General features: G+C 36.9%; 2 protein-coding genes across 2 annotated transcripts; both read left to right on the forward strand.

Annotated features, from left to right (window-relative positions):
- Positions 1 to 7,125: 7,125 nt before the first annotated feature.
- On the forward strand, positions 7,126 to 12,374 carry LOC117632743. The gene is made up of 12 exons (XM_034366306.1): positions 7,126 to 7,260; positions 7,597 to 7,768; positions 7,862 to 7,924; positions 8,194 to 8,299; positions 8,465 to 8,569; positions 8,651 to 8,727; positions 8,817 to 8,934; positions 9,494 to 9,566; positions 10,089 to 10,280; positions 10,945 to 11,065; positions 11,637 to 11,861; positions 11,934 to 12,374. The coding sequence occupies exons 1-12, from the start codon at positions 7,184 to 7,186 to the stop codon at positions 11,976 to 11,978; spliced, it is 1,374 nt and encodes a 457-aa protein (XP_034222197.1). The 5' UTR covers positions 7,126 to 7,183; the 3' UTR covers positions 11,979 to 12,374.
- A 4,876-nt stretch (positions 12,375 to 17,250) lies between these two features.
- Positions 17,251 to 18,255, forward strand: LOC117632744 (protein EARLY FLOWERING 4-like). Its single transcript, XM_034366307.1, has 2 exons — positions 17,251 to 18,070; positions 18,174 to 18,255. Exon 1 carries the CDS (start codon positions 17,407 to 17,409, stop codon positions 17,872 to 17,874), a length of 468 nt encoding a protein of 155 aa, XP_034222198.1. The 5' UTR covers positions 17,251 to 17,406; the 3' UTR covers positions 17,875 to 18,070; positions 18,174 to 18,255.
- The last annotated feature ends 5,338 nt before the right edge of the window (positions 18,256 to 23,593 follow it).

Consider the following 23,593-nt stretch of genomic DNA (forward strand, 5'->3'; position numbering starts at 1 on the left):
TCTCTGTCTTTGTGGCTTTGGTATAATTCTTATATTTTCCATCCTTAAACTTCTTATACACGTCATTTTGTAAAACTTTGCTGTTCATGGAGCGAAAATAAAGGAAGCCAGACCTCCGAAAAATATGACGACGGCGTCATAATTGAAAAAGAACTTGTGAAACATGTAACTCCCTTGCAAACAAGTTTGCCTAGGTCAGAGGTAATGCTCAATTTCGCTTTCAGTGACTCATGGTTTTGATGTGTATATCTATTGAGTAGCCAGACTCTATCCTTGGATTTCAGAGGAATGTAGAAATTAATCTGAATAGGCATTTGTTATTTAGAACAGTGGTTGCAAGAACAAATCTGGGTTTGTTTTTCTGTCAGCTAAATGTGAACTTTATTTTTATTTTTTATCAATACTGAATTTCATTTCAAGCCAAACAAGGCACTAAAGATACAGAAAAGAGGAATTAAACAGCCAATTAAGAAAGCCTATCAACTGAATATATACTATCCAGCAAAGACAGACCTCCCACAAAAAAGTAAACAAATAGGAGGGCATGGTAGCCAATCAGACACTAACACCTGAACCTGAGACAGTGGTGGTCGCGAAACCCAGCTTTCCAGCTCCACTGCTCTACCACCAATCAAGGCAGCCTCATGAGCAGCCCTTTTAAGACGCCTGCTAATCCAGTTCCATCCCACCTGCCTAAAAGAGAAGCAAGCCTTGGAGATTTCTTCGAGTAGGAGAAAAATACACCAACCTTGTTCCTCGCAGCTACCCTCACTCCATTTATAAGGAGTCTTGAATCAGTTTCCACAATAACTTCTCTATATACCCAAGGTTAGCAGCAAGCACAAGACCTTGGATGGTCACATTGGCCTCAGCAGCAAGTGCAGAATCGCATATAATAGGATTCCTGATAATTACCCAAAGCCTCCTTTGAAGGAATCACTCACCCACCCTCCATCTATATTAATTTTCATAAAAGTTCCATGAGGGGGTATCCAGGAAGCAGAGTCAGCACTTGTGTCAGTTTCGTCATATCATTGACGTCATTCTTCGGCCACACTTCAATAAACTCGCTTTTGGCACATAATTCTTTCTCAAGCACCATAGCTGGCTCAAGTCTGCGCCCTTTAATCACAGCTTTGCATTTGGATTTCCAGATTTCCCACACAAGAAAGCTCTCAAGAGTGAGCATGTTCTTCTTTTCCTCTTTTGTGCAGGATCTGATACTAAGCAGCTCACTCAACCAAATATCAACTGTACGAAAGCTTTGGGTACCAATACGGAGACAAAGAGGAGAGCCAAACCACATTGCCCGAGTCCAAGGACATAGAAAAAGAACATGTTCAATGGATTCTTCGAACTGCTCACATAGTACACAAACAGGGAACTCGCAAATCTTTCTCTTAAATAAATTCAGTCTCGTCGGAACTACATTCGATACTATACGCCAGAGAAATAGCTAAATGTGAACTAAATGTGAACAAGCTGTCAACTCTTAGACATAAAATGTAGGGAGGTTTCTCTTAATTTGTGTTAGTTTGGGTAAGTTACTTGCCATGCCATCATTTTTAGATACAAAACCAACAAGAGTTTCTGAGCAATTGGTTTAAACTATGCGGCATTTTAGGAGATTTTTAGATGCCTTGGTCAGAGCTGAAAACTAATTAACAAATTAAAACATGCAGATGAATAATTAATCCCTGCAGATAGAAGAGGCTGAAGAGCAGATGGTTCACGCTTCACCTGACATGACATAATTTTCAGTTTGGTTTTCCCCTGCAACAATTACAAAATAGATAAAATGAACTTGATTTCGAAACACTACCATATTATTTTCGGAGAACAACTATCTATTGCCTTAGGTATTAAAGAGCCTTTATCTAATACCAACTGACATCCTTCAAAAAGATGTTTTGTTTATCCGTTTATTATGATTTTATGGTGTTGTCATCTTATTGGACTCTCTATTTTTTTTTAAAGGATTCTTATCACAAAACGTCTATAAGGTTTGCATAACTATTAGTTTGTCATTTTTATTTTTCAACAAGACATGTCGTCCTCCACGTTTTACACATCAATGCGGCCATTGCCATCCAATTTCGTTAAAAGTCTGTCAGCATGCTGACATGACACACATGTGAGGCCCATAAATTCAATGATTAAATCAATATAAAATATTTATAAAAAAAAAAAGAAGAAGAAGTAAGATTAAATGCAAGCAAAAAAATCTTTAAAACGAAATGAAAAAGGAAAACATGCAGCCACCAGCAACTCATCCTCTTACCGCATTTAAAAAAAACAAAAAACCAATCCTCCCACTTCATTACACCCCTCACTGGGTCCCTACTGGGTTCTCGACTGTGGGAAGATTTCAGAGGAAAATTGGGGCAGGTACAGGAATTTGTGAATTTTTAAAAAGAAAATGTTAGGCTTATTATATTATGTATCATATCTCTAATAGAGGTGGGCTCCACCTCTATTAGAGAGATAGTACATAATGTGCTATAAAAATATAATAAGCCTACCATTACCTTTTTAAAAATCCCCAGTCTAGAACAAGCCACCATGTACTTTTTTCCTTTTTAAAGTTTTTATAGGTTTTAAAACGGGGAACATTTGTAGTGCTTTGTTTATGGTCTTCAGCAAATTTCGAATGCTTTGTTTTTCTTTTTTGCGTTTTTGGTCCTTATTATCAGCTGTCTAAATTTTTATTTTTATTTTTTCTTCATTTTCAAAACTGAATTTTAAAAGTATTTTTTTAAACATCTTAAACAATTTTCTTTTGTGTCTGGACCATATTACCACTGCAATAATGATTACAAAAAATTAATGAATTATAATTTTGGACCTAATTACACTTAATAGTTAAAACTTGACTGAAAATTTTGAAATCATGGTAAAACTGCATGACCAAATTGTCCCCCATCCCAAGACCTGCCCTGGAATAATGGAGGTGGTCTACCATTCCTCTGTATCCACTAGTGGCATGTCTCACTGCCGTCACTGATCCGATGACGAAGCCTTCTCTGTCTCTGTGGCTTTTGCCTGCACTTTAAAGCTCTTATATTTTCCGTCCTTAAACTTCTTATACACGTCACCTTTGTAAAACTTTGCTGTTCGCCTGGCCAAAACATAGGATGCTATAGCTCCTAAAACCAAGACAGCCGCCACAATCATAAAAGAACCTCTGAAACACGTCGTTCCTTTGCAAACAAGGTTCCCATCGACGACCATGTTCAGTCTCTTTGCCTCTAAATGGTACATGGGTTGGGTCAGCTTGTTATCGAGAAGGAACCGGCCAAGGCGGGGTTGCGAATTGAGTGCAATTCAGCAATGTGGCGTAGTACTCGAGGCCAAAGATTTCGGAAGTGATTGTGCAGAGCAGCGTCATCTGTGCGCCGTAGGAAAACCCGATGATCACCGTGGCCATGTAGATGCCATTTTCGGATGGAAATGCTATGAGAAGGACTCCGAGGCAGGACACAGGCAGAGCAAAAAGATTCATAAGAGGCCTAGGAGTTCCTTTTTGTTTAAGTAGGAGTTCCGAGACAAACCGTGATATACCCTCCCAAAATAGTTCCATATGTTTATTAGTAACTTGATGTTTCCCATTGTATTAAATTGAAGGTCGTTTGAAACGGCGATTTCTGACAGGTTGCCGATGGCTGTGGTGCTTGACCCAAATCCAGTTAGTGATATATTATGAATATGAGCAACATGTCGACGCTGAAGATGGCTTGCAAGATGGTGTGGTCCTCTCCTCTTCGTGGTTTGTTCACGATGCTTGAGGTTGAGAGACACGACGCACCCTTTGCCAGTCCAATTTTTTGCATCAAGATATCCTGTTGCGATTGACCTGCATCCGGTAGTACTACTGCTCCCCCTCTGTAGTCTACCCGTGTTTATCGCAAAAGGATGGTTATCAGGCTGTTGCTTGAGGCTCAAGATAAACCTCTCTTCTCGGATGGCAATCAAGAGAGGCAGAGCCAACAGAAACAAAATTACAATGCCGCTTCCGACATAGCCTATTCTTGGGAAGGTGAAGAATCTTTCACACAGTTTTACAATCATGAGAAACACTGCAAGAGACAATGACACATAGAATATATGGAAAAAGACTTTGAGCTCATTGGGCTGCCTTCGAAACTCCATTGGCCTGATTGTGAAGGAGGCCAATGCTATTGCAGCTGGGAACCACGCAATTAAAAGAAGGATATGCCTTACGGATTGATCTCCATAGAAGGCCAATGCAAGCTGTGTGATTAACGCTCCGCTGAGACCGATCAAACCTTTCAACAGACCGATAACAATGCCTCTCTTTTCTGGGAAGTTTTTGACACAAGTGACTAGAGCTGCTGTGTGTGTAAAGTTCTGTGCATTGTTGCCAACAAATACACAAGCGCATATGCCAAAGCTGAAGCCTAATTGATCTCCTAGTAACTTCATGCAAAAGGTAGTAGCTGCTAAAGTTCATCACTGCCCCAACCATGAGCAAAAACCAAGATGGGGTTACCTCCGCAATTAGGCCTGCAAAAACTCCAAGGTTGGCACCAAGACGTTTATAAGTTTTTAAAACGTCGATTACGCTTTGTTCAACTTTAAGAGAAACTTTGAGCTCTCTGGTGTACATGTCAAAACAAATAAGTTGCACCAGTGCCTGCCATGATCCATAAACTAGCAAAAACTGTGAACCATCTGCCTCTGACCACATGTGTGATGAATTTGAATTTTTCATCACCACCTCCACCAAATTGAGACATATCGATCCACCCTTTTTCTTTTTTCCAACTTTCTTGCTAGAGGTAATTGAGAAAAGAGAGAGAGAGAGATGCAAGGGGGAGTAGTTTGATTTGAATATGTATTTATATTGCATGGGGAAAGCCAGCAAGAGTTCTAGAACAATTGGTTAAAGCATGCTCCAAATTAGGAATTGGTTTTCTGTTTCACACAAGTCAGCAGAAACATTGACTTCGTCTTTTTTAACGTAGTTTTCAAGTATTTGACTAGGTAAGGTACAAGGTTTGTTTATGGATTTTATGAGCAATAACGCTACGGGCACCAACTTGTTTACCAACTTTTGAATACCAACACATGTGGCACATGACATGGCAACCTATGTCATCTGCCACCTCATTTATTTTAATTACATAATTTATTATATAAATAAAAGAATTTTTTTCTTTTTCTTTTTTCTTTTTTCTTTTTTCGGTGTGAAATTCTTTTATTTATATAACAAATTATGTAATTAAAATAAATGAGGTGGCAGATGACATAGGTTGCCATGTCATGTGCCACATGTGTTGGTATTCAAAAGTTGGTAAACAAGTTGGTGCCCGTAGCGTTATTGTTTTATGAGTTGCTGGATATTGACGTACGGTTGACGTCAATCTTGTGTGCTATCCATAACAAGAAAAACAATCTCAAAAACTATAGTTCTTCCGATATAGAGCCTTACTACTATATTCTAGTCATTTACCCACCTATTTTTAAATATTTACTGAAAACTCAATTTTAAAATAGGTTTCATGTGAGATAGATTTGTCCTAGTATTATTAACTAAATTACATTATATGCTAGCTACCTTCATATTTTATTTATAATTTATTTTCAAGCATGTCCTTATAACTATCTTAATTGTAATTAATACTCCCTATTAATAGCATATCAATCACTCCATTTATTTTGGTTGGCATTCTCTCTACACATCGCCAATCCCTAAAATTTCACACAAACAAAAAATCCCTAAATTACATATCCAATAAATAATGTACCTATAAAAAAAAATATATAAATGTATATAATATAGGTACTTTATTTACAAATTTTAAAAAAAAAAAAAAAGGATCCATTATTTTGTAATTGAAATTTCTGTAAATTTATTTATAAAATTAAAAATAGGTACATTAGTTATAAATAAAAAAATAAGGTTTTTTCTTGCTAGAAAATAGGTATGTTGTGTGATTGAAATTTCTGCACATTTTTCATAACTTAAAAATAGGTAAATTCTTTATTTTAAAAAATTGGTATGTTAGTTATAGGTACACAAAGTAGGTATATTTACAAAAGATATGTAAAAAATAGGTATATTATTCATTAAAAAAAGGGGTAGAAAAAATAAGTACAAATAATAGGTACATTATTTTATTCTAAAACATGATAGGTATATTAAATGTTTCTTCATAAATTCAATAGGCCCTAAACATGACTTTTTTAGATACTGAATATTATTTTTTTTAAAGAGAAAAAACTTACCCTAAAAATTCCTAAATTTAAGCCAATTTAAAACACCATTTTCCTATCTAAAAAAAACACTAGTTGAATATTACTGACATTGAATTACAGCAAATATGTTCAAAGTATATTTAGCACAAGCAATGGAGAAAACAACAATTGCAATACGTAGGGGTATTTTGGGAATATTAAAATTATAATAAATCAGATCATGAGCTTGATAAGGTAACTCAATGAGGTGGATCCTAGTCATGGGTTTTAACTTATAAAAAATGGGTTAGTAATAGAAACAAAAAGTAATGAATTACAGTTAAGGAAAATTCAATTTGGAGGAGGTAAGTCAAATTTACTATAAAAACTATTATGGGAGGTCAAAGAAAAGCTTCGAAAAACAAGAATATCAACAATGGAGGATGGGAGTGTGATCTAACTTAGGGTTCTTAGCTGCTATAAAGGGAAATAGAAAGGGCAGAGGCTGAAAGAAATAACTGAAAAGGGTTAAGCTTCTTCGAAATTTCAGTAACATTATGCTGAATTTCACCCAAAATTTAGAAGAGTGAGAGAGAGAAACACGTCCTTTGAGAATTCACACGATACGACACGATCCATTAGCTTAACGAACACTCGTTTTCAACATAACCCATTAAACCTTGACCCAAATACTGAATTTTTGTATAAATTCATATCGTGTTAACGGTTGTAAACAATATTGTCAAGTATGGTTTTATTTCAAAAATAAACAACTAGTTGGACTTTATTTTTCATTTCTTTAGCAATATTTTGTGGGCCGGGTAGAATGACCCGACCTGCCTAGCCCAAACAGAAAACAGAACACCCAGGCCTTGGGGTGCTATTAGCCGCGCCCTTTTCAAAGCAGAGCCACGAAACATTGGCGCTTTTCATTTTCTGAAATTTGAGAACCAGAAAATAAGTGACGAGAGAGACTGAGACACAGATGATGGACATGGATAACTTCCTGGACTTTGAGTCAGAAGACCCACTCCTAAATCGTCCTGCTGTTACTAAGAAAAGGTTGGTTTTCTTCTTTTCATTTGGTTTTTTACCTTATTTCTAATCTGGGTATTTAGGGTTTACCTTTGTCTCAGTTTTACTTTAATTGGATACTTTCGTTTTCATGGTTTTCCACTTTATTTTTCTTTTTTCAACATGATTGCTGTTCACATTTATCATAAATTCTAGGATTTAAGTGACAGCAATGAAAACCCAATAATTTATTGAAAATGATGTGTTTGCATTTTATATCGAAGCAGAGCTTACTTAACTTATAGTAAGTGTATGATTATCACCAGTAATTGATGAGAATGGAAGTTTCTTTTTGTGTAATATCTCCCTTTGGTGCTAATTTAGGAAGAAGGCTATTGGGTTGGATGACCTTTTGACTGATTTCTACAAGGAAGAAGACAAGCTTGTTGAAAAGAAATCTAAGCGTGCAAAACCACGAAGGAACAATGATTCAGATGAGGAAGATAATCATAAAGAGGCTGCTCTCTATGACATTGTCGATAAGTGTGAAAACGAGGCATATTAATGCATCTATTTCTAGTCTTTTCTGGTGTTATGTGTATACCAAGTTTCTTCCTTTTAAATTGAAAACATAAACTGTTTGATGCAGATGAGAGAAATAAGCGGTAAGGAGGACAGCTTTGTGTGGGGCATATGCACTTTTGGAGACCAGGTTTTTCTTTTTGGGATAAGAAACAAACTTTCATTTAAGGAAAAAAATAGTGAAAACAAGAGAGGACATAAGCCTTCACTATAGGCCATAGGGCACCTTGTCCTCTATTTGTGATCTTTCTTTTGTTCCAAAGACTGGGTTTTCAATGATTACATAAAACCCCTACATTGTCTCAACTGATGCTTGGTTATTGTTATGTAGATTTTAATAGGAGTTGATTTTTAAATATCTACTAGGTTCTTAATTTTCGTTTGACTTTGTGATTACAGAAAACCCCACCTCCTCTATCTTTTCCAGAGATTAAAAGTTGCACACTCTTGCAGTCTTTCATTAATGACGAGCTCAACTCTGTGATTGATATCTCTACAGAAAATGGTTAGTTATAATGCTTGGCTTTCTAGTTATCAGTAGTCATAAATTATTGGCATGCTTTTTTTTTTTTTTTTTTTTGCATCAAGATGAGTTTCCTCTTGTGCATATTATGGCCTGTACAGTAATGTGGCCTTGCAAAGTATATATTTAATTGTTGATGTTTTGCAGGAGACACCTTCCTTGAAGGATTACTAGTAAATGGCTGGCTTTCAAAATTGGTTTTCGCCAGTCGTCATCTAGAAAAATCAGTGGCCACATGGACCTTTAATTTGAGTGAGTTTATTTGTCACCCCTAGCCTGTCCTTTTAATACTCATGAAATTTCTTGTGATGTGTTTACCGCTTTGTTTTTCAGTGCTATATTCAACCAAAGAAGATTTGAGGGCATCTGCATGTGACTTCTGGTGTGCTATTCTCTCATTTGAAAATGAGGTGAGTTTGGTCTTTGCTTTTTTGGCTTGGAGACAAGTATGATTGGATAATATGTTAAGGGAGTAATTCTGGTATTAATTTTTAACCAGGTTGACTTACAGCCTATCAAAATTGATTGGTTTCCTAGCTATTCTGAGTTAAAAATAGCTCTTGAAAGCTATGGTTTTCTATTCAAACTTTCATCTAACACCGATTCTGCTTGTGCCAGTAAGTTTCTTACTTTCATACCAGTTTTCATGCATAATTCAGGGTAGATGTAATTTTTTCATGAGCAGGAGAAATATACATCCTTTATTCTGTAGTAAACTATGTGTTGATACTTGATAGTATATCCTTAATCATGTGAAAGTGAAGTAATTTCAAGAGAATTTTATTCTCTGCTTTCATGTTGATGCATTTTGGAAGGATTTTCTGGGTTGCCTTGATCTTGATGCTATTGCCACATATTACTTGGTATATACCAACACCTGTCCAACCTTGGAGTAGAAACGGACCCAATTCATTTGGCCTACCCTACCAGTCAAGAAACAAAGTTTTAGTGTTCAAAGGGTTTTGTTCTTCAAATCTGACAAATGCTTATACTCCAATGATGTTTTAGGATGGTTTTTGTGGGTGTTAATAGATCAGTAGTGATTTTCAGATTTTCTATTTTCCAGTTTCTTTCCTAGTTTTTCTCATGCAATATACCAAATGTCATGTAGAACTTTCACAGTTTTGCATGTTTCAGTTATTAATCTTCTCATAATACTTTTATTTTGCCTTCTAGATTCTGCTTCTCGAGGTCCAGCTCAGAATATTAGAGCTTGGCTTAAACTTGCAACTGCTTCTTGTCAAATGAGGTAAATAACAATTGGAAATATTAGTTTGACGACACATAAGACTGCCATTTACTTTTCTCCTACGGATCCAACAGTTGATTTATAGGTTGGTGTCTGTAATTGTTTCTAGCTTATTGCTTATTGTTACTGTCATTGTCTCATTAGTATGGGCTGCATATTGGGCATATAGCCTATATATAAATCCATTTATTCCTTTCATTTTTATAGCTGATATAAGTTGATAATTAAGCATTCAGATTAATGGCTGATTAGTTGTCAATTTGCCTAGTTTGGGGTATAGGTGGTTCAACTCAGTTATGGTATGATTTATCAGCAATTTATGTCTTGAATCCTACATAAATCAGTGTACAGTTTTAATTGGATATGCAATACAGTGATCTTCTTCGTTTCTAAATTTTTCTTTCAACAGGACCATCTTACAGCATGACAGATATATTAATGATGCAAATGGTTATAAATAATTTGGAAATATGTTTGATTTTTATTGATTTCAGTGGGTTGTTGTGGTGCTTTTATTTGCAGAAACAAAAGGGCTATGTACTTGACCTCAGAAGCCGAAGAGTTGATTGAAGTCATTATTTGTCTATTTTCTGACCGCCAACTTCAAGGTCTTGTTGTGCTTTTGCATGAATGCATGCAGTCAGCTATCAGTTACTTCACTAACGAAGAATGGGAATCTAGCTGTGAGAAGATAGCAAAATCTCTTGCTTGCAGGTTATTGACTCTACTTGTTGTTTGGTTTCAATCCACATGTATGCAGTTGGATTGGAGTTTTTGCTAATTGGAATGGGGATCACTCTTTCGTCTATGTCGAGCAGAGTTTTTGATCAATTAGTGAATTTGAACTTTTCTGCACCATTTGTCAGGGATCAGTTAATATTTATTGCATCTACCCTCATTATCATATATTGTAAACTTTGCTGATGATATGCCTTTTATTTTCTGTTGTAGTAAGGACAAAATTGATTATGGACATAAGTACTTGGGACTATATTTTCGCTGAAATCACTGTAGTAGGAATTTTCTAGAAATGGAAAGTATCATAATGAAGGTTTTGTTCAGACAGATAGAGAATATGCATAAGATAAATCGTCATGCTCATATTCCATTGGTTGGTTACTGTGGATATCTGGATTATCATAGGAAGGCAAATTGGAAAAATTGAAAACAAGAAATTTAAATAAGTAGTCAACTATTATATTAGTACTTTCTGAGATCTTTATGCCATTTAATTCTGCATATCATTCTTGGTGATGGTTAAAAAACAGAAAAGTAAGACGAAAAAAAACTGATTTTATTGCCTAAATATTGTTGTTGTCTTTTTCTGTTTACCTTTACAATTCCTCTCCCTTATTATTGTTGATTTTGTGATATGCAGAGTACCTAAGGACTTGAACTGCCTAAGAATTGTGGAATGCATTTCGGTAGTCAATACTCGCTGTAAGCTGTTTAGAAGTACAGTTGCCCATCAAATCCTTCTTAGTTATTTTGATCATAAGGTACTGAACCTGATTACAAGTTTGTTGAATATAGTACTAATTATGCTTTTATTCTAAGTTTTATCAAACAACTGTCCCCACGAACTAAGTTAAGCTGTTAATGGGAATGAAAGAGGCAGTCTCTGAGGCAGTCTCTATGCAATCCAATAAGACTTGAATTTTAATATCATATGCTGGTAATAAACAGATTTTGTAATCTTTAATTAATCTCTCTTCTTTTTATTGTTTATTCTTTTTAAGCACTTATTTTGTTGATATAATATCGGCCAGATTTGGAAGTGTTATGGCCATGTCCTACCCTTCTATTTTTTAATCTCATACTGATAGTAAGGTTTTTTGTTCTGTATTTGTTTTCTTTTCAAGACATTCATGGTGACATGAACTATGCATAATAACTTATGATTATTACTGATTGTTCATTGAGTGAATTTGTGTTGCTTATTCTCTAAATATTTTTCTCTTTAACCACAAAAGACATTGTTAGTTTGAAATGTCTGTCTAGATGATCCTTTGCACAACAAATTGCATAAACTGATTTGACACTGCTGCTTGACATCACACTTCACCTCAGGCCCCTTCTGAAGAAGGGATCCTAAAACTGCTTATCCCAATCAATGTCAAAGACAAAAGCTGTGATTTTTTCAAGATGTACATACACTTGGTGTTGACAGAGAATTGGCTCTTGTCTAATCAACTTTTAGAAGACAAGCCAGTCTTGAAGGCAATGTGGCGCCTCTACTTAAGAAACTGTTCTTGCATGATAGCCAGCACTGACTTGCGGTGTTTTGCATCTAAGGTGTGGAATCAAACTTAATCATCTCTTACTTACACCTTGGGGAGTATATTAAAAGTATTTGCTGCTTTGCAGGTCCGCAACAAGGCATCATATCTTCTGCAAGGCACTGCCAGCTAATTCAGATTGCCAAGTTGAAATCATGTATATTATGAAACATATGAGTAGGAAAGAATCAGGAAGAAAGTGCCCTGATACATTATGAATTGCTAACAACTGGAGTTGTATTGAGTCAGGATCCTGAAGCAGGACGTTTTGAAGCATATTTGGGGGGCTTGCCTCTAGTGGTTTTTGCTGAGGGAATGTTCGTTTGGTTTTCTTTGCTTCTTTCCTCCCTCACTAAGTTTCTCTGTAATGGACAAATGCAGGGCAACAATGGCTTCTTCCCTACCTAGTTTAAAATTGCTTTTGAATTTTCTTTTAAACCCCTAAATTAGAGAGGAAAAATGTCATTCAATTTTAATTGGGTTAGTTTTAAAAGATATGAGACTAAATACAAATGCCTTTCGGTCTTAATCAAGATTTCATTAAGTTTTAGTAGGGATGTCTCTCAAGAGATGTGAAAAATGAGAGTCCAAGTGATAGTATATCCTTTTTTAATAACCATGTTATGTGCTCATTCGAGCCTTGATTCTCATATCTAAACTTTTGTTTTTGTGGAATGGGGTTAGGGTTTCCATTGGCCTCAACAAATTTGGAGGATTATGTTTCCCTCCATGTACCGCCGTGTCCCCCCTGCGATCCATGTGCTTCGGGGTTAACCTCTTGCACTTGGAGAAGAAATATAAGTTTTCATCAACAAGTTACTTGGGTTGCAAGCTTCCTTTACTTGGGTTTTACCAATGTCGAAGGTAGTCAGATCAACATCATAAAAGACCACATAATCCTCAAAGTTACTTATGCTGCTAGCTTCCTCTACTTAGATTTCACCAAGTAGTTGTTCAAGATCGAAGATAGTATTTTCCTCAAAGAAAGTCGAATTAATCAGATCAACATCATAAGAGCACACAAGATAACCCTCAGTTAGACTAGAATAGCAGTCTTGTTGTACATGCGATGATGATTATGTATATCCCTCATTTGATGATGTTTTTTTTTCATCTTTTTGTTTGTGATCCTTTTCTTTTGTTCTTGATCTTGTGATGAACGCTTTAAATTTGTTGCCTTAACCTCGGCCCTATCGTTTTTCCTCATCCGACAAATCACGAAATCGAAATGGTAACTATGATTAGTGTAGGCATTCTTAGGACCAACAAAAAGGATATATTCATCTAATAATCATGTTGAGTGATCCTCCGAGCCTTGATTCTCATATCGAAACTTTTGTTTTCGTCGAATGGGGTAAGGGTTTCCATTGGCCTCAATCAGTTTGGAGGATTATGTTTCCCTCCAAGTATCGTCGTGGCCAACCCTCCGATCCATGCACTTCGAGGTTAACCTCTTGCATTCAGAGAAGAAATACAAGTCTTCATCAACAAGTTGAGGCTCTTCATACTCTTTCTAAATCTCTGACGGCTCCAACTTGTTGCCGAAGAGATTGCACTCATGGATGACGTTGTGGAATGGCGGTGTTTACAACTATCTCTCTAGCAACAACTTGTGGAGAAAGAAACCCACAAGCTCTTAGTGGGGTGAAAATGGAAACCCATAAGAGAATGTGCCATTGCTTGAATTGTTGCTAATTAACTAACACAAGAGAAGAGAAGTGTGTGGGCTTTTTTCTTCCGGCAGCTACAAATGGACTAGGCTGTCATAAAGAGCAAAATGGCTGAAATTTCCCCCTTGTGTTTGAGTTCAAAGATCAGACACCAAAATATTTCGAAAGGATAGTAAAGCCTTAGGAAACACCTTGGTTACCTTCACCAACGAAAATAATGGCTGCTTACAGATAAATTATTAGTGCTTACAGGTAGAATCTTAGCTTGGCGTGAGAGACTTGTGGCACGGGAGCAAAGTTGTCATGAGTTTAGCCTTAAAGGGAAAGAGCTGTGAGTTTCCATGAAAAACAAGGGTTCTAAGGAAGAGGAGGAAAGGATTATCAAAGGTTTTGGAGGAGAGGAGGAAAAAGAGAGAAAATGGTGGCTTGAGTATTTTTCTGGCAGCTTGACAGAGACTCTGTCAAGTGTTAGAACAGCTTGCCAAGAGGGAAAACTAAGGAAAATGATGGGTTAAGCACGAAATTGCTGGGTTTTGGGAGTAAGAGAGAAAGCTTGCTCTCTGGATGTGGTTGATGTTTGTTGGGTAGAAGAGGCCTCTTTTATAGCCGCTGGAAGCTGACATTTTCCAAGAAACCCTAATGGTTCTATCAAATTTGGCCAAATCTCTCCCCTTCCTTTCTCCCATCATCCCTTCAATCATCCTATTTTGGTGAAATCTACTCTGCTCCTTTGCACAAAATCAGGGATTTTGGGAGCTTAAGGTCCCTTTCCTGCAGCTGCCCTAGTGGAGAATTCCTATTTTCAGATATCCCCTTTCTTCTCTTTCCTTTCCTCCTTCATGGTCAAATATGATGAAGGAAATAAATTGGTATACATGCTGGTTCGAAGGGTGGCTCCCTGCGAGCCAATATATTTTGGTCCCTCGGATGTTTTGCTTGAAAACTTGCTCCTTCCCTCTCAGCAGCCTTGTGCACGTGGTCTTCCAAGCTCCTTTCGTGGCTTTATCTCTCAACCAAATGTTGGAGCCCTTTGCTGCTTCTTACTTCTAATTGTATGGGCCTTCTAGGATAGCAAGTCAACCGACCAAACAAATGGGCTAATCTCATCAAGTTTTGGGGCTATATTGGTTAATTTAATGGACCATTTTGGGCTGAGGTAATGGGCTATTTTGGCTGAGGTAATGGACTATTTTTCTCATTCGTGCTTATCTACATATTTGGGCCTAAGAAACGGGCCTGGGTTCTGAGGCTCCCAAGCAACCCGAGACCTCCATTTCTTGGCCCATCAATGGGCCTCATGACAACTTATTACCATCCATACCACAACCCACTCAAGCAAACCTCGGGCATTTGAGTGGCTTGGGCCCACTTAGGCTTGTAGCGTGGTTGGGCGTGAACAATAATTTCCTGCTTGGCGTGGCATGTTGCTTGGCATGCTCTAATTTTATTTTCCTTATAGAGGGACACGGTGCTTATTTTAGCATGAGCTTGTATTTTATAACCTTACCCCAGTTCCTGGCATGACAAATTATTTATTTAGCATGGCACGTGGGCTGTGACTTGTATATGATTGGCCTTCATGTACTCTGATATGTGACTTTTCTTAATAAGTTATCGTATTTGGGCCTGAAATTTATTTGGTCCCAACCATGGACTTCTTGGGCCTCAACAAGAAGAAAGGAGAAGAGAAGAGAATTCTAGTGAAATTGTTTTAGTGTTTAGGGTTTCTAAGTTTCTCTATATGTTGTTGCTTAAGTTTTGGTGCAGACAAAGAGCAAGAGATCTCACTGGTATTTATAAGGGTTTCTAAGTTTCCTTGGCGAGCATGGAATAGAAATTCATATGATATAAGGAAACTTATTTTTTGTGTTTTTTTGCTTTTTAAAAATTGTAAGAAATTTGGAAAGACTGTTTTGTTGTAAGAAATTTGGAAACTCAAAAATCGGTTTTGGTGAGGTGAACTTTTAACTTTAAGAGCAATGCTCAGATAATGTGGGGGTTGAGATCCAACGGCCTCACGTATGCTGCGAGTCTGAATAGTTAGTAGTACTGTATTGCTTCCATTTTTATTTTATATGTTCTTTTTTACATCACTTGTAGAATTAATGTCTTATTTACTAGCCAAGAGTTCATCCATTAATGATTGGGACCAGTTACAGTTGTTGTTGGCTAATGATTGGTTGCCCACATCCTCAATATTACTTGGGGTACAAGCTTCCATTACTAGGATTTCACGAATGTCGAATGCAGTCGGATCAACATCCTCAGAGAGCACAACAATATCAGCACTAGTTAGACAATCGGCAAATGATTGGTTGCCCACATTCTCAAAGTTACTTGGGTTGCAAGCTTCCACTACGTGGGTTTCACCAATGTCGAATGCAGTTGGATCAACATCCTCAAATAGCACAACAAGATCAGCACTAGGTAGACTGTCAGTTAATGATTGGTTGCCCACATTCTCCAAGTTACGTGGGTTGCAAGCTTCCTCTACTTGGGTTTCACCAACGTTGAAGGTTGTCGGATCAACAACATCATAAGATACCACATAATCCTCAATGTTACTTTTGCTGCTAGCTTTCTCTACTTGGATTTCGCCAAGTAGTTGTTCAATGTCGAAGATAGTATTCTCCTCAAAGAAAGTCGAATCAATCAGATCAACATCATGAGAGCACATAAGGTCACCCTCAGTTACACTAAAATAGTAGTCTTGTTGTACATGTGATGATGATTGTGTTGATCCCCCATTTGATGATTTTTTTTCTTCATCTTTTTGTTTATGCTCCTCTTCTTTTGTTCTTGATCTTGTGATGAACGCTTTAACTTGGTTTCTTTAACCTCAGGCCTATCGTTCTTCCTCATCTAACGAATCACGAAATCGAAACAGTAATTACGATTAGTGTAGGCAGCTACCACTACAAAACAAATGATCACGAAGGAAAGATCGAAGAGCAACCATGGAAAAAGATTTTGATCTTGTCAAATTGGTGAAAAATAGTGATGATGAAGATCTAGGAGTTTGAGTGCTTATATATAGAAAATTTGTGGAAATGCTCTCTAATACCACTGTTATCCTCCGTTTGGACGAATGAATTGAAAATTGTATAGAATTCTAAATTGACGTAATTTAGATCTCCATCATTTAAATTTTTGACCATTAATAATTTCCGTGTTTGGACTTATGTATGTCGAATTTTGTAAATGACAAAACTTACAGGGAAACAAATTCTCTTTCAATAGAAATTGTGAAATGACGCCTATTTTGACGGAACTACTCAGAAATCTCAATCCTAAATTTTCACGATTTTTTCCACGCGTAATTTAATAAGTTTCATGCTTAAGTTGCCAAACAATAGAAATATCAATTTCTCTTATTCGATTCCTGACTTTTAGCTAAATTTCAAGTTATTTTCCTCCATCCAAACGAAGGTTATATTCACAAATAGCATTATTACCGTGGCTCTTTAGTAGCTTTGAGAGCATTTTTTTAATCCTTTTTTAGGTATTGCTTCTCTATCTATTAAATACTTTTTAATATTATTTATTTAGGAAATTCTCAATTTTCATGATACCTCCTCTTGGTTTTTTTTTGAACGACCACAATTTATTACAACAAAAAGAAAAAAACCTTAAATATTGTTTATTATTTTCCTCTTCCTTTTTTTGGTCAAAAATTTATTAATTTCCTCTTAGTCAACCAACGAAACCCCAAAAACCACCACTTGATAAGTTGGCTTGGTCAAATGAGCAAAAGGCCATAGACAACCCTGTGTCTGAACATTTCGATTTCCTTTTCTGCAAAATCCCACACGCAGAGAATCAGAAAGAAATGCATTTTAGTTTGAACGACCACACTTAAACCGTCGTCTTTGGTGGAGGACTCAGACGACCATGGACGACACAGCCACCACCACCATCAAAACCAAAACTAATGAAAACAAAAGCCGCAAGCGCCGCTGGAGCGAAGGCGATGACGAACAAAGCAAATGCGAAGACGACGATGACTTGGAGGAAGAAAAGCAGTGCGACGTGGAGCTCTGGGAGACGCTGAGCAGGAGCTTCCGGCAGGTCCAGTCCGCACTGGATCAGAACCGCGCTATGATCCAGCAGGCTAATGACAACCACCGGTCCAGAGTCCCCGATAATCTTTCCAAAAATGTTGTCCTGATCCGCGATATCAATTTCAATATCAACAAAGTCCTCTCCATCTACTCCGATTTATCGGCCAATTTCTCGAGCATCGTTCACCGACCTCGCGCCATAATCCCAGCCAAAAGCAACAAGAACGACGGCGACGAAGACAATGACACAGGCAATTGGAAATTGGATCGGGTAAAATCGGGCGTGGAGTCGCAGTAATTTCGAACACCTTGTTGTGAGTCTTCTGTTTGTGCTTGTGCTTGTGAGTCGTCTGTAAACTGTTTGTTGAAATGCTTGCGTTGTTGTAAAATGACGAAAGCTTTGATTAATATTGAGCTTTTGTTATGTGTTGTATGAGGACCAAGGCTGCGGGATTGCTTTTCTGCATTATTATCCACCCTGCAGATATTATGAGGTATATTTTCTGTTAGTTTTTTGTTTAATTTTTTAATTTTATTACTAGTATTTGTTTTACAGCATGTTTAATCTCCCCTTTTTTTTTTTTAATGACAAAATAGTAGGAAACAAAACAATCACTTTACCTATGGAAGCATTTTGCGGAAGGCATTGAAATGAATGGGATCTCAATCACAAAGTTCTATCAAACATAAATATACTTTTGAATAGTTGTGATAATTTATTTTACTACTTTGGGCATAATATTCAGGGAGAATAAGTGAACAAATAGTGTCTAACAAAAACAGGAAAAATAAAAGAAAGAAAAAAATCATTTTCAACCTTGTCTAGCCTGCAAAGAACCGCCTTCTACTCACAGCCTCCTCTTGACTCTCTCGTACACTTTAACATCTTGCAAAAACTGAAAATCCACAAAATGAAAATCATCACAATTTCAGCTAAAACCACTAAATGAACATTGTACTTGATCGTTAAACCCAAGAAAAAGGCTACATAATGCTTAACCGTTATTTCTTAATATGGGCTCCCCATATACATTTTCATCCGGGACATGAAGATGTAAATCAAACTAAGGAGGACAGAGCACTGAAAATACGAGATCAAGGTGGTGAGAATGTTGTGAAGAAGAAGGGTGAAGAATGTAGCAAATTAAAGAAGAAATGTGCAGTTGATGTAAACAATACTTGGACGCCATTACCGGATGGACAGAGTTTCACTGAACCCGAAGTATGATGAGCAATTAGGAGTTTTAAGATCAAGTTTCCTTTTGAGAATAACCCTTTGCCACCAGCCTTGCCTTGTTCTTCTGCACAGATCCATCCAAGTTCAGTTTTGTCTTATAGACCCATTTAACATCAATAATTGGTTTGTCAGATGGTCTATTCACAAGTTCCCAAGTGTTATTTTTGTTTATCATCAGAATTTCATCTTCCTTAGCTTTCTTCCAAGAATCATCCTTTGCTACTTCTTCAAAACTCTCTGGTTCTATGATGCACATATTGCATTTCTCATAGATTTTTGCAATGCTTTTGTATTTGCTAGGTGTGTGATCAAAATCCTGGGAGCTTGGCATTCTTTCTTGATCACTAGATTCAGTAGTAGTGCCAAATATTTCACCTTCTTCACCTTGTACTTCAGGATTACTGCTGTTTTCTTCTTGTCCTTGCTTACTTGCAGTTATTTCAGCAATTGGAATCTTCACATTTCTTTCTTTCTGTGTATTCCAATCCCAACATGCATCTTCATTGAACACAACATCTCTAGACACAATTATCTTTACAGTTTCAAGACTATAAAGTCTATACCCCTTTTCACAGCTTCCATAGCCTAAGAAAATACACATCTTGCTTGTCAAATCCAACTTCTGCCTTTGTTGACTCGGAATATGAGCATAGCACAATGAACCAAACACTTTCAGATGCTTAACTCCAAGCTTTCTTCCACTATACGCTTCAAATGGTGTTCTCTTATTCAAAGCTTTGGTTGGACACCCATTCAAAATATAAACTGATGTATTAACTGCTTCAGCCCAAAAATCAAGAGGGATCTTCTTCTCTAGTAACAAACACTTTGCCATTTCCACAATAGTTCTGTTCTTTCTCTCTGCTACACCATTTTGCTGTAGTGTATATGGAGTTGTTAGCTGCCTTTCTATGCCTGTATCTGCACAGAACCTATCAAATTCCACTGAGGTGTATTCTCCTCCTCGATCACTTCTAAGCTTCTTTAATTTATAGTCACTCTGTAATTCCACAATAGCTTTGAATCTCTTGAAGACACTCAGTGTCTCAGACTTTTGTCTTAAGAAATAACCCAACACATTCTTGTCTTATCATCTATGAAAGTGAGAAAGTATCGATTTCCAGCTTTTGTAGTTGTTTGCATTGGACCACAGATATCACTATGTACAAGCTCTAGAGGAGTTGATGCTCTAGTAGTAGCTTCCTTTGGAAATGACTCTCTGCACTGTTTGCCTAGAATACAACCCTCACATACTTCTGTAACATCTGTAATTTCTGGCAATCCCACAACCATTTCTTGCTCTTGTAGTAATTTCAGACTACTCATATTTAGATGCCCCAATCTTCTATGCCATATTGCAGTAGAGTAACAAACACTTACCTTGTAGGGATTATGTATTTCAGCCTGCAATTTCATTGGAAAACTTCGATTTCCTCTTATTTGTATCCTTGCAATCAAATTGGAATAAGAACTGTCATTGTAAATCTCCACCTTGTGATCTCCAAACACAAAGTAATAACCATGCTCTATCATCTGGCCCACACTGAGTAAGTTTTCTTTCAAAACAGGTATAAGCATAACTTCTTTGATGTATTTCTTGCCCATTTTGGTTTCAACCACAAGACTGCCCTTACCAGTGACTTCAACAAGCTGTCCAGTTCCCATTTCAACTTTTGCAGTCACATTTCTATCAATGTCAACAAGTAGATCCTCCCTTCCTGTCATATGATTGCTACATCTACTTGGTTAGCATAATTGACTTGCTGTGTTGGTTTCTTACTGTAACAATCTTTGGCTATGTGCCCAAATTTGTCACAGTTGAAACACTTTGGTTTGCCCTTGAATCGACACTCTCCAAAATGTAATTTGCCACAGTGCTTGCAATGATTTTTAGCACCATCATTTGTTTTGCTATCCCACTTCTTGCCTTTTGTTTTCCAACTCTTATTTTGCTTGGAATTTTGATCACCAGTTTTAACTGATTTGGCATCCACACTGAAACTAGCAAATGCCTTCTCAATTTTATTTTCAGAATGTTTGTCCAGCCTTAATTCAAAACTCTTCAATAAGGCTACTACCTCCTGTACTTCAATTACATTCAGATCTCTCGAATGCTCAATAATCGAGCAGATAGAATCATAGGCAGATGGCAAACTAATGAGCAATTTTTGAACAACCCTTTCCCTAGGCAATTCCTCCCCATAACTTCGCATTTGATTTATCAAATCAAACAGTTTAGTAATATAAGCAGTTAATGATTCATCATCTTTCATCCTTGTATATTCAAATTTTCTTCTAAGACTTTGTAATTTAACACTTCTTACCTGCTTATCTCCATGGTATATATTCTTGCTGCAGAATGTTCCAGGCACCTTTTGATGTCTCCTCATGAGAGATTCGTGGGAATATCTCATCTGAAACTGCTCCTTGAATGAATCCCAGAGCCTTAGCATCCTTCATGAGTACCTCAGCAAACGTGTCTTTTCCAATACCACTTGATTCTTCTTTTTCCTTTTTCTTAGCATCAGATTCATCTGACTTCTTCAGATCTGTACTATCGAATCCCTTTATCACCAAATCCCACAGTCCATGAGATTCGAAGAAGCTAGCTAAATTGTATTAGCTCAGCTCCAATATAACATGCATATATTGTGCTCTGACAAAAACCGTTAGGAATGGAATATTCCTCATTACATCATTCAATCCTAGCCACTCATTTAACTACCCTATGAGATAAAGACAAGTGGCACAAGACTATTACATTTTCTGCTGCATACTTGGACTGTGATCCAAAGCTGCCTTTTAAACGAAGAATAGAAACTTCTTTGTTCTTATTACATTTCAGCAATCACACTTATAAACCAACTTGGTGCTATTACCTTAATTAGCTTGCATATTAAAAGTTCCATGATCCTGCGGGTTTCTTCATCCGCAATCTGGCCTTCGCGAAGAATATCAGAAGCCAAGGGAGTGCCACCATAGGGGCTCTATACCAGTGCTAAGCCAGCAACTTTGTCTTTCAAATTACACCAGTAGACTGACAATGCAGCTGCAGCATCAACGCCGCCCTTGCTGTGCCCCAGCAGAATCACACGCTTACCGGATCCCCAATAAAGCACCTCAATGTATTGCTTGAGTTCCATGCATTGTGCTCAACAGATGCCTTCATCCAAGAAAACATATGAAAAGGGAAGACAAATTTCACAAAACTCAGTCAGCAATGATCACAGAGTAATGACTCATTACCTTACTGTGAATTTTTGCAATGTGGCAAGCTAGACCTATCTTCGAAAAGAATTTCTTTGTTCCAACAAAATATAAGGGGCCGTGATTGCTAAAGAGGCCTGGAAAATCAAAGTTCCCATAACTATAGGTGCCACAACACTAAATGTCGATTGAACAAGTGAGAAGAACAAAGTCCAAAGGGAAAATTAAATTTTCTTTACCCGGAATAAGCAGATAGACAAATGAGCTAGGCAACGTGTGCTCTCCATTCCTGAAGTATATAACATGACATACAAGCAATAGGAATATACAAGAATAGACTAAACAGATATGATAACAAAATTGAACACAGTTCCTTAACAGGTCCAACCATCTAGTGCAGTGGAGCTATTATACTATTACTAGCTTGGTGCCTTATTCCTACTAGGCGGGTGCTCCTTTTTTAAATAAAACGTATAGCCGCGCGGCTATACTCCGAATTATTTTTTATATAAAAAAGGGATATCCGCCGGGATATCCGCCGGGATATACTCCTTACATAGATACTGTTTTTTTTTATATATTTTAAATAATTATTTTTCCCCAATTTTTTTTTTCAACAAGAGTAGTTTAGAGCATTATCCATTACTATTGGGCCATTAACCTAGTATCTATTGTCCCATTTATAGTTTTTATTTTTTCAGAGTTATTGCCCGTGACCATGTATTTCGGGTATCTCTTATTATGTATTTGACAAAACTCTAATATATGGATATCTCTTCAAATGGTACGCTAAAGCTTATGTATTCCGATTGAACATGGTGAGAACTGGAATCTTACCTACAAATAAGGCCTTTGCATCCTTTTGTTGATCCTTCTTTAGTTGCCTCTCAACTATTCCACGGTTGGATTTTCTGGATTATTGAAGCCACTATCAACTGTGTCCCATAAATCTTGAGACATAAAATAGGTCTTCATTTTAATACTCTAGAAGTCATAGTTTTCTCCAGTGAAAATAGGAAGAGGGACAGAGTTCTGGCTAGTGATTTCAAAATATGGTTTCAACTATTTAAGAATGATAGAAAATTATTTTAGTATTCCAAAACCTAAATCCAAATCTCAAACCAATAACCCTAGCTTCCAAGAGTTATTTCATTTATGGTTTGTACTAAGATGGATGCAAATAATAAGTTCAAGAGTTAAAACAAATCCGTCCCCAAAAAAATAATATAATAATAATAATTCAATAGAGAAATATCATACTTGAAACAAATTTATTTTCATAACCTCAATCAGTTCCAGTCCTACACTCCTTTTAATTTCAATTCACCTACGAAGTGAATACGGATACGGCGATACAATACGAAAGGTAATACGAAAAATATCCAAAAACTAGAATATGATATGGTAATTAAAAATACAGTCCCGATCTCTTGGACCACAGGAGTCCAAGAGATTGTGGTCACTCACCGTTGGATATTAATCCAATGGTTCAAAATGATATATATAAATGCAATATGACATAAATGATTATTACCCTATTCAAGTCAACCGTTGAATTTACATCCAACGGTGA

This window comes from Prunus dulcis, chromosome 6, assembly GCF_902201215.1.
Source record: "Prunus dulcis chromosome 6, ALMONDv2, whole genome shotgun sequence".
Taxonomy (NCBI): Eukaryota; Viridiplantae; Streptophyta; class Magnoliopsida; order Rosales; family Rosaceae; genus Prunus; species Prunus dulcis.